At 45.2% G+C, this 12,206-nt stretch overlaps 1 protein-coding gene and 1 long non-coding RNA gene across 2 annotated transcripts in view; one reads left to right on the forward strand and one right to left on the reverse strand.

Annotated features, from left to right (window-relative positions):
* The first annotated feature begins 255 nt into the window (after positions 1-255).
* LOC126162990 (uncharacterized) lies at positions 256-1,769 on the forward strand. Its single transcript, XR_007535143.1, has 2 exons — positions 256-1,132; positions 1,362-1,769. It is a non-coding gene; the product is annotated as an uncharacterized LOC126162990 (long non-coding RNA).
* A 277-nt stretch (positions 1,770-2,046) lies between these two features.
* Positions 2,047-12,206, reverse strand: part of LOC126162987 (translation initiation factor IF-2-like) — a 41,565-nt gene continuing 31,405 nt past the window's right edge. Inside the window, exons 4-5 of the mRNA XM_049919844.1 lie at positions 8,239-8,439; positions 2,047-2,409 (exon numbers count right to left, since the gene is read on the reverse strand). Coding sequence (XP_049775801.1) covers positions 2,182-2,409; positions 8,239-8,439 — 429 coding nt within the window. The 3' untranslated portion in view covers positions 2,047-2,181. The remainder of the gene's footprint in view (positions 2,410-8,238; positions 8,440-12,206) is intronic.

A 12,206-nucleotide genomic window follows, 5' to 3' on the forward strand; every position in this document is an offset into this window, starting at 1 on the left:
TGGTGGGGTCATGTTACACGCATGGGAGAAGCAAGGTTACCCAAGAGACTCATGGATTCAGCAGTAGAGGGTAAGAGGAGTCGGGGCAGACCGAGGAGAAGGTACCTGGATTCGGTTAAGAATGATTTTGAAGTAATAGGTTTAACATCAGAAGAGGCACCAATGTTAGCACTGAATAGGGGATCATGGAGGAACTGTATAAGGGGGGCTATGCTCCAGACTGAACGCTGAAAGGCATAATCAGTCTTAAATGATGATGATGATAATGATGATGATGATGATGATGTATTTAGTAATGTGTGTTAGAGCGTGTTTATGGTCCAGCCGTAGGAATTTATTTAATTTCAAGTATTTAAATGCAAATCCAGTATTTCGTATGTGCTCAAATATGTGTGTGGGTGCGTTGGTTTGAAGACATGGCGCGAGCGAGCTAGCCAATCACAGCGCTCGTGAACGGGGAGACTGGATGGCAGCATCGTTTCCAGACTGGAAATGGGTAGTCCTGAGCAGGGCGGCAGTTCTGAGGGTCGACACAGCACACAGGAAGGACTTGGACAGTAGAGGAGTTTGCGGGTGGTCGCGGAGGAATAGAAATATTTCGGAGTGCCGACCTGTGCTCTTGTGTGATTTCCGTGGCTTCTGCAGTGAAGTCGTAGTCTGCGTTCAGAAGTGAATATCTCGTGATCTATGTTGTTGTTCATAACCAACTACGTGAAGTACGAATCTATTGTTTCCCTGTTATTCAAATTATATTTTATTTAATTGCTGGACCATCGACACCAATAAGTTTTTTGCAGAAATGTACGGCAGTCTCAAAAGTACTTCTGCTATCGTACTCATCATTTAAAGTCGTTAAAATAGTACCTGCAAATTTTATTTAATCGCAATCTTTCGTTTATAAATGTGTATGTCACGTTCAAAATTTGCAATTGCCGAGTGATAGCAACCTTCGACCATTCGATTCATGTGCATATTCATATTGTATACTGTAGACTCAGCAGTATTTGGCTTGTAAAGCGGCAACTACGTATCCCAGCCACTAGACATTGAAACTAGCCGACTGATGGTTTCAGTAGTTAAGTCGCATAGTGCTCAGAGCCAAAACTGTCAATATTACAACACTGAGTCGGAGGTTACGTAAAAAAATGGTTCAAATGGCTCTGAGCACTATGGGACTCAACTGCTGTGGTCATAAGTCCCCTAGAACTTAGAACTACTTAAACCTAACTAACCTAAGGACAGCACACAACACCCAGCAATCACGAGGCAGAGAAAATCCCTGACCCCGCCGGGAATCGAACCCGGGAGCCCGGGCGTGGGAAGCGAGAACGCTACCGCACGACCACGAGATGCGGGCGGAGGTTACGTAGTTGAGGGCCACCTACACCACATCATCTCATTCTTTTATGAAAGCCCGCACAGTAAGCGTAGATACATCAGTTTCTGTCGTATAACAGTGTTTATTTAGAAGGTACTTTGTTATTATAATGAAGGTGGTGTGATCTAGGTGATACAGGAATTTGAAAAAAACAATGGACACGTAATTAAAAATGAGATGCTTTATTGTCAATTCAGAAACTTCCTCGACAACCGACGAATTCCCAGAAGTATTTATGGGAAAGCTTAAATATCGAACGCAACAAACGAAATAGCAATTTTTCTTCCAGGGTTAGTAAACAGTCTTGTCAAAGTAATGAAGTGATGATATTTAGTTTTCCCAAGTCAGATGCCAGTTCATAACTGATACACAACTGAGAACTTTCACTCGACGTGTGTCGTGTTCCGGAACGTTTTCCGGCTGTATCTTCTGGCGAGATCAGCAAAAGGTGTGTTATAGCTCGGGGCTAGTCGAGTTCGTCTGTGTGCGCCGCAACCAGTCGTCCAGATCTGGTACACCGGTATGCAGAGCTGGGTCTGTCGGGTTTCGAGCGTCACCAGTAACGTTGTGAATGGAGCGATGGCCGCAGAAGCTTCTGAAGAAGCCAGAAGGTGTACTGCAGCTCATCCACGAACAGTGCAACCGGCCGTCCAGATCTGGTCCACTGAGACGCAGAGTTGGGTCAGTCGGGTTCCGAGCTGTCGCCGATGACGTCGTGACTGGGTCGGTGGTCGCGGAGGCCTCTGAGGGAGTGGTGGGTGGCTGTGATGTGGTTAGCAGGTGGGGCTGAGTGCGAGGCGCGCTCAAAGCACGACGAAGCGCGCGGCGGGCAGCGGCAGCAGGGGCACCAGCTCCGCCTCCTTCTCTTTGACCTCCAGCTTGCGGGTGGCGGCGGGCACGGCGGCGTCCACCGCCTCCAGCTGGTGCACCTTGGCCTTGGGGGCGGCGGGCACCGCCGGCACGGCGTAGGCCAGCGGCAGGGGCACGGGGGCGGCCGCCAGCACCTCCTCCTCCTTCTCCTTCAGCTCGACCTGGAAAGGGGTGCCAATAGCTGCAGAGCACAGTGAAACACTCTACTGCAGTGTAATCCAACGCACTGGAGCAAAGGTTGGGGAAATGTAGATTCTAAGACGTTACAGTGAATCGCGTTACCGATTGTTGCAACGGAAAGGCTAGTTTTTTGGTGGGCCCAGTAGCGGAAACAACCTAATAAATGGATATAAACAGAAGTGTACCGATTTTACTCATTAATATGAACACTATAACAAGTAGTTGGGTAGTTGGTTATGGGGTCTACAGTAGCTTCGTCGTGGTAGACAGTAGTTTTCCCTCCTTGTTTCTTTCTTGTGATATTAGCTTTTTTGTAGTGCTGCCGTTCTATTTTATATATATATATATATATATATATATATATATATATATATATATATTCAAAAATTACACACACGCACACACACACACACGCACACACACACACACACACACACAAACACACACATACACACACACACACACATATATATATATATATATATATATATATATATATATATAAAACCTAACCCCATATGTATATATATATATATATATATATATATATATATATATATATAAATGTGTGTAATTGTTTATATATATATATATATATATATATATATATATATATATATTGTGTGTGAAATTTTTAATAGTCACAAAAACATGAGTCGTCTGGCCTACGTCAGAGTTACGGATAATCGGCTATAATTGTGGAGAATGAATAACTAAATAACAGTGAGTGAATTGGTTCTTGTAGGAATAAGTTGAAAGGCGGACTGGACATTTATTTGCGCATAGTTTTAGAATGAGTGGAAATTTCATGTTACGAGAGCGAAGCAGTCGCGCTTAACATCTGGACTAGTCGACCTACGGCAGTGAAAATAGTGTCTCTGAACTCGTGTGCCTTTCGTTCACTTGTAGAGCGGAGAGTAGTCGAGTACTGGACATGGGGTAGCCGGCCGCTGTGGCCGAGCGGTTCTAGGCGCTTCAGTCTGGAACCGCGCTGCTGCAACGGTCGCAGGTTCGAATCCTGGATGTGTGTGATGTCCTTAGGTTAGTTAGGTTTAAGTAGTTCTAAGTCTAGGGGACTGGTGACCTCAGATGTAAGTCCCACAGTGCTCAGAGACATTTCAAACATTTTTTTGACATGGGGTAAGCTGGCAGAACTTTTAGCGTAGTCCATACTGGAGGAGGATTTTGCTGAAGAAAATTGGCAGGAATTATTAACCCGATGGCAGGACTTACAGACGCAGAATTTATGGGAATGGATTTGCATTTTGGATATGTTTTTAAGATAATGATTTTTACTGGCGTGTACTGATAATGTTAGCGATTATTGCAACAGAACAGCCCATCGCCCCACCTCAGTTTAGGTCATTTCAGTTTAATTAATTGCGGTTTGGAAAATTGAAAAGCCGCGCGGTCTGAGGCGTCATGTCATGGTCCGTGCGACTCCCCCCGTCGGAGGTTCGAGTCCTCCCTCCGGCATGAGTGTGTGTGTTGTCCATAGCGTAAGTTAGTTTAAGTTAGATTAAGTAGTGTGCCGACTTAGGGACCGATGACCTAAGTAGTTTGGTCCTATAAGACCCTACCACAAATTTCCAAATTTTACAAAATTGGAAAAGCATTGCCTTGTAGGACTTTTGTAAAGAAAGTAAAGTTTCTGCTTTTCTGTGAGTTGTATGTTTTTCAGAATAAGAGATTATTTTTAGTATGAGAAAATCATCTCCCCAGTAGTTTGGTGGATAATTAACAAAGAACTAACTGATATTTGTTTTGGGTCCGCAGTCTCTTTCAATTTTTTGATCGACGACATTTTCGTCATGAAATGCACTATTTACTAAAATTTCCACAATAGAAATTTTGACTTTTAGGTCAGTTTCAAATAATTTAAACATCTCTAATCACTTAACTGTGACTTAAAAGACGAAAATTCGATCTGTAAGTTGTAATAAATAGTGCCCTCCACGGTAAAAATAGTGTTATTCAGGTATCAATAAAGTAGCGCCACACACACCCCGAACACAAATTCAATACTTCAACTTCAAAAGAAACTGTCATGAAAATTGTCTTTTCCCGCGTCTGGCTTGTCTGTTCATCCACGCTTTATCGATGTGACAGGTGTCCTACCGTAGAAAGTACTGACTTGGAACCCCTCGCTTTTCGAGCAATAATAGTCCATTAAACCTCAAATTCTTCTACCTCTAATCAGAGGAGCACTACCAATCAATTTCAGAATAAACTGCCAATTTACAATGCATATAATGCTACGGAAATGCATTAGCTGTAATAGTGTTTAACTGTTTCTCAGCACCCTAATCATTCGCCAGATCGACTTTGTCTCCTTTGCTCCAAGTGGACCTTCCTCTGCCAGTTGCGATGCTGGACCACGGTATGGGGTTAGTTTTATAACCAGCCATGATGGAATTTCGGCATAAGACAAATATCATTTAGTGCTTTATTAATTATCCATTAGTTGCAAGTGTATGGTGGACTATGCAAGTTTTATAACCAGCCATGATGGAATTTCGGTATGTCCATCCTTGTTACGTAGGAGAAGAGGTTCAAATGGCTCTGAGCACTATGGTACTTAACTTCTGAGGTCATCTCCCCTAGAACTTAGAACTACTTAAACCAAACTAACCGAAGGACATCACACACATCCATGCCCGAGGCAGGATTCGAACCTGCGACCGTAGCGGCCGCGCGGTTCCAGATTGTAGCGCCTACAACCGCTCGGCCACCCTGGTCGGCTAGGAGAAGAGGACCACAACCAAAACGAATATTACAATTTTCAACATAACCGTCAGCTGTAATTTCATTATCAATTTATTGGCAACCGGTTTCGAAGATACACTTCGTCATCGGGCCTTCTAAATACATAACGACTAAATTTTCCCGAAAGACATCATTAAGAAAGTCCCACTTGAAAATGACCAGTATGCGCTGTTTGTGGTCTCACTGTGTGGTTGCTTACTACCACAGCTGACGTAAATATCGGTTGTCTTGACGTGGGACTTTCTGACTGGTGTTTTTCTGGAAAATACTGCCACTATGTGTTCGGTAGTGTTGAAAATTGTAATAGTGATGATTGTGTCTAAGAAATCTTCTTTCTTAAAGGCCTAATTGAATATTTGCAGTAACTGAATCGTTGCAACAGTGTGGATCTCACGTCACTGATTTGTCAATGGAGCATCTGATATGCATTAAATTGTGCCTTGTTAAGCAGGCAGAAGGCTGAACAACACTATTATTAATTTAGCAAAAATAGCGAGATTTTCTCAGTTTCAAAAAAATTCAGAAAATTCTCAGAAGATAACTGAAATTCCGACTGATTATAGTACTTGTACGATCTGCACAGACATAAAAAAATGAAGAAACCTTTATAGGACTTGTCGACGTAGAAAAGACGTTCATCAAAGTAAAATTGTGGTGCCATGGAGCCATGTCGAACGAAGTAAGGGTATAAGAAACAGACCAGTATAGGCAACAAGGATATACCTGGCTAAAAGAAGACTACTAGTATCAAACATGGGTATTAATTCGAGGAAGAAATTTCTAAGAATGTTCGTCTGTAGCACAACATGGTAAGCAAGTGAATCAAGGAATGTTGAAAGGCAGGAAAAAGGAAGAATAGAAATGTTGCAAATGTAGCGTTACAGAAGGATGCTGAAAATTTTGTAGAGTGATAAGAAATGAGGAAGTTCACAGGATTGGCAAAGAAAAGAATATGTGGAAACCTCTAGAAGAAGCAGTAGGACAATAGGAGATACAGATTGTAACGGGTATAAGTGCAAATATTTTTATGTGTGCTACCTTAATATGTACACAAAGAGTGTCGATTGCTTTTTCTTGCATCTAACAGTCTTATCACAAACATGTCCGCCCCCAGTAGCTGAGGGGTCAGCACGACAGAATGTCAATCCTAAGGGCACGGGATCGATTCCCGGCTGGGTCAGAGATTTTCTCCGCTCAGGGACTGGGTGTTGTGTTGCAGTATTCATCATCATTTCATCCCCATCGACGCGCAAGTCGCCGAAGTGGCGTCAAATCGAAAGGCTTGCACCTGGCGAATGGTGTAACCCAGGGGTCTCCAAACTTTTTAGTCCGCGGGCCACATTGACTCCTCCACGAAGCCATAAGGGCCAAGATATACCTAGTGGGATTAAAGCACCCTAGCACTCCACGATTACCGTAATGTAAGGCTAAAGGAAAGATGAAATCGCAAAAATCTAAGGTTGTGGGAATAGCTAGCACTGAAACGAATTACGATTTTTATTTAATTACATGATTTTGATTGATGGACGTACCTGACCGAAATTCTGGCGTATTTTACTCTGGCGAATTTCACAGACAAAAAAGTATGTCACTGCACATTCTTCACGAAAGCGTCCTGCAAAGTTAACGAAATCTCAAAATCATTGTTAGCAACACTATTACTGCAAGACGTAACAGAGGTAGAGTATGTCAACGCATTGTTATTGCAAGCGGCGCAACAATAAGTTTAGTTATGCAGTCTTGTAGCGAGTAGCACAGCCAATGTCGCGGTGTATTGGTCGCGATAGACCTCGAAACTCAATTGTTCGCAGTATAGGTTCCACCTCAAATATTTGGCGGGCCGCATAAGGGGGAATGTCCAGCTAGCTAAGGCGGGCCAGTTTGCCGGCTCTCGCGGGCCGGTCTCGGCCCGCAGGCTGTAGTTTGGAGACCCCTGGTCTAACCGCCAAGTAGACTACACCTGTCAGTATAGGCTAACCGTTTTGCATCCATGCGTCAACACTTTAGCACCTCACCCGCTGCCCAAGGGAAAATATGCATCAATGGCTTGCTCTTGCCCCACGTACTTGGAGGTACTAACCAACCTAAAAACATAATACTCGTAACAGCTATAGCTGTTTGCCTGCAAGTGACTGATGTTATGCTGTGCAGAACACTGTCCGCAGTCACCAACAGAAATATCTCCAGCAGAGACTGTGTAAGTAGGCTGTTTATGTTTTCTTATTGGCAACGTTACATAGCGCTCTGTATGAAAATCACTGGCTGTGCTGTATGCAGTCTGTGGCTAGTTTGCATTGTTGTCTGCCATTGTAGTGTTGGGCAGCGGCAGCTGGATGTGAACAGCGCGTAGCGTTGCGCAGTTGGAGGTGAGCCGCCAGCAGTGGTGGGTGTGGGGAGAGAGATGGCAGAGTTTTGAAATTTGTTATACTGGATATTATGAACTGCTATGTATATTATGATGTTTCAACACTATTAAGGTAAATACATTGTTTGTTCTCTATCAAAATCTTTCATTTGCTAACTATGCCTATCAGTGGTTAGTGCCTTCCGTAGTTTGAATCTTTTATTTAGCTGGCAGTAGTGGCGCTCGCTGTATTGCAGTAGTTCGAGTAACGAAGATTTTTGGTGAGGTAAGTGATTTGTGATAGGTACAGGTTAATGTTAGTCAGGGCAATTTCTTTGTAGGGATTTCTGAAAGTCAGATTGCGTTGCGCTAAAAAATATTGTGTGTCAGTTTAAGCACAGTCTTGTACAATTGTTCTAAGGGGACGTTTCATAACTGTAATATATCCGACAAATAATCGTAGGCTTAAGGTGCGAGATGGAGTAGGTGACACTGGAGAGGAAGTCGTGGTGGACCACACCAAACCAGCCTCAAGACTAATGGCAAAAACATTTGCAAAGTGGGCTATAGCTGATGGTTTGCCATAATATAGAGATTGAGAGGACCCAAAATCAACCCTTGAGGGACAGCACTAGAAATTTGGAGCAGTTGGGAATATTGGAAAGCTTCGAGCTAGTGCTGTGTAGGTGATGTGCGGTACCTTGCGGGTGGAGGCGGGCACGGCGGCGTCGACGGGCTCGTATCTGGCGACCTTGACGGTGGTCCTGGCCGCGGGCAGCAGCACGGGCACGGGCAGCACCGCCTGGCGCCGGCGCCGGCTCAGCGTCTGCTCGGGCGACGCCTCCGCGGCGCGCGCCGCCTCCTCGTACTGCTTCTGGAAGAGCGCGCGCGCCGCCACCACCTGCAGACACACACACAAAGGCCAGGTCGTCAGTCGCGCTGAGTATGACTAGCTGAAGTGGATGTCCGAGGCGAGGAAACAGGTCTGCACCAGAAGAGTTGGAAACAAGTAATTTTGTATTGTACGAGGGCAGTTCAATAAGTAATGCAACACATTTTTTTTCTCGGCCAATTTTGGTTGAAAAAGCCGGAAATTTCTTGTGGAATATTTTCAAACATTCCCGCTTCGTCTCGTATAGTTTCATTGACTTCCGACAGGTGGCAGCGCTGTACGGAGCTGTTAAAATGGCGTCTGTAACGGATGTGCGTTGCAAACAACGGGCAGTGATCGAGTTTCTTTTGGCGGAAAACCAGAGCATCTCAGATATTCATAGGCGCTTGCAGAATGTCTACGGTGATCTGGCAGTGGACAAAAGCACGGTGAGTCGTTGGGCAAATCGTGTGTCATCATCGCCGCAAGGTCAAGCAAGACTGTCTGATCTCCCGCGTGCGGGCCGGCCGTGCACAGCTGTGACTCCTGCAATGGCGGAGCGTGCGAACACACTCGTTCGAGATGATCGACGGATCACCATCAAACAACTCAGTGCTCAACTTGACATCTCTGTTGGTAGTGCTGTCACAATTGTTCACCAGTTGGGATATTCAAAGGTTTGTTCCCGCTGGGTCCCTCGTTGTCTAACCGAACACCATAAAGAGCAAAGGAGAACCATCTGTGCGGAATTGCTTGCTCGTCATGTGGCTGAGGGTGACAATTTCTTGTCAAAGATTGTTACAGGCGATGAAACATGGGTTCATCACTTCGAACCTGAAACAAAACGGCAATCAATGGAGTGGCGCCACACCCACTCCCCTACCAAGAAAAAGTTTAAAGCCATACCCTCAGCCGGTAAAGTCATGGTTACAGTCTTCTGTTCGATGTCCTTCCCCATGGTCAAACGATCAACTCTGAAGTGTATTGTGCTACTCTTCAGAAATTGAAGAAACGACTTCAGCGTGTTCGTAGGCACAAAAATCTGAACGAACTTCTCCTTCTTCATGACAACGCAAGACCTCACACAAGTCTTCGCACCCGAGAGGAGCTCACAAAACTTCAGTGGACTGTTCTTCCTCATGCACCCTACAGCCCCGATCTCGCACCGTCGGATTTCCATATGTTTGGCCCAATGAAGGACGCAATCCGTGGGAGGCACTACGCGGATGATGAAGAAGTTATTGATGCAGTACGACGTTGGCTCCGACATCGACCAGTGGAATGGTACCGTGCAGGCATACAGGCCCTCATTTCAAGGTGGCGTAAGGCCGTAGCATTGAATGGAGATTACGTTGAAAAATAGTGTTGTGTAGCTAAAAGATTGGGGAATAACCTGGTGTATTTCAATGCTGAATAAAACAACCCCTGTTTCAGAAAAATAATGTGTTGCATTACTTATTGAACTGCCCTCGCATTATGTTAACCGGAGACCTAGAAACGACGGAGAGGCTCCGTCTCCGCCACAGCTGCAGTGGTCGACAACCCAACGACGACTACCGCAGTCCACTTCACCCCTCCGACGCCCCACACCGAAGCCAGTGTATTGTGCGCTTCGGCCTCCGGTGGACCCCCCCCCCCCCCCCCAAGAGAACGTCTCACACCACACGAGTGTAACCCCTATGTTTGCGTGGTAGAGTAACGGTGGTATACGCGTACGTGGAGAACTTGTTTGCGCAGCAATCGCCGACATAGTGTAGCTGAGGCGGCATAAGGGGAACTAGCCCGCATTCGCCGAGGCAGATGGAAAACCGCCTAAAAACCATCCACAGACTGACCGGCTCACCGGACCTCGACACAAGTCCGCCAGGCGGATTCGTGCCGGGGACCAGGCGCTCCTTCCCGCTCCGGAAAGTCTTGCGTTACACCGCTCGGCTAACCGGACGGACTTGGAAACAAGTAAGTCGCCAGATCCGGATGGAATCCCACTGCGGTTTTACAAACAGTGCTCTACGGCATTGGCTCCTTTCTTAGATTGCATTTATTGCGAATCTCTCGCCGATTTAAAGTTCCAAGCGACTGGAAAAAAAGCGCAGTTGAAACTTGCGTATAAGATGCTTAAAAGAATGTACTCGTAAAATTGCAGACCAATATCCTTAACATCGGTTGTCTGCGGAATTCTTGAACATATTCTGAGTTCGAATATCATAAATTTCCTTGATCCCAAAAAGCTTACGTCCACGAATCAGTACGGTTTTAGAAAGAATGGCTCGTGCGGAACTCAGCTTGCCCCGTTCTCACATGATACGCTGCGAACTATGGACGAAGGGCAACAGGCAGATTCCATATCCCTAGATTTCCGAAAAGCATTTGATACAGTGTTGCCATGTGGAATAAGTGCACAGGTATGTGTGTAGCTCGACGAGCCAGTACACTGGCTCGACGGTAAGTGTTCATCAGAGACAAGGGTATCCTCAGGAGTGCCCCAGGGAAGTGTGATAAGGACCGCTATTATTATCTATACATATAAATGAGTTGGCAGACAGGGTGGGCAGCAGTCAGCGGTTGTTTGCTGATGGTGCTGTGGTGTACGGTAAGATGTCGAAGTTGGGTGACTGTAGGATGATGCAAGATGACTAAGACAAAATTTCTGCTTGCTGTGAAGAACGGCACTAGCTCTAAAAAAAAAAAAAAAAAAAAAAGGTAAGTTGATGCAGATGGGTAGGAAAAACAAACCAGTAACGTTGGAATACAGCATCAGTAGTGCCTTGCTTGATACAGCCACTTTTCTTATAAATATCTGAGCGATATGAAATGGAATGAGCATGTGACGAATGTGGTAGGGAGGGAGCCGTCGACTTCCTTTATTGGGAGAATTTTAGGAAAGTGCGTTTCATCTGCAAAGGAGACCGCGTATGGGATGCTAGTGCCACCTATTCTTAAGTATTGATCGGATGTTTGGGATCAGCACCAGGTCGGATTAAAGGAAGATATTGGAGCAATTCAGAGGCGGACTGCTAGGTTTTGTTACCTGTAGGTTCGAACAACACGCAACTATTACGGAGATGCTTCGGGAACACAAACGGGAATTCCTGGAGAGATTTTCTTTCGAGAAACACTTTCGAGAACTTAGAGAACAGGCATTTGAAGCCGATTGCAGAACATTCTACTACCGCCAGCATAAATTTGGCGTGAGGACCACGAAGATAAGATACGAGAAATTAGGGCTCATAAGGAGGCACGTATGCTATCGTTTTTCCCTCGCTCTATCTGCGAGGGGAACATGAAAGGAAACGACTACATCTACATCTACATCTACATCTACAACTACATCGACAGGGATACTCTGCAAATCACATTTAAGTGCCTGGCAGAGGGTTCATCGAACCACGTTCACAATTTGTGTTGTAGTACAGGGTACCCTCCGCCACGCACGTCATAGTTTACCTGCAAGAGCTTATCTACATACATCTAGATCCACATGGATACTCTGAAAATGACACTTAAGTGCCTGATGGAGTGTTCACCGAAACACCTTCGCAATAACTCTCCATTATTCCACTCTCCACAGCGCGCGGAAAAAACGAACACCTATATCCCTCAGTGCGAGCTCTGATTTCCCCTATTTTATTATGATGATCGTTTCTCCCTATGTAGGTTGGCGTCCACGAAATATTTTCGCATTCCGAGGAGAATGTTGGTGATTAAAATTTCGTGAGAAGATTCCGCCGCAGCGAAAAACGACTTTGTTTTAATAGCGTCCATCCCAAATCCTGTATAATGTCAGTGACACTCTCTCC

Source organism: Schistocerca cancellata, chromosome 2 (genome assembly GCF_023864275.1).
Source record: "Schistocerca cancellata isolate TAMUIC-IGC-003103 chromosome 2, iqSchCanc2.1, whole genome shotgun sequence".
In the NCBI taxonomy this organism is placed as follows: domain Eukaryota; kingdom Metazoa; phylum Arthropoda; class Insecta; order Orthoptera; family Acrididae; genus Schistocerca; species Schistocerca cancellata.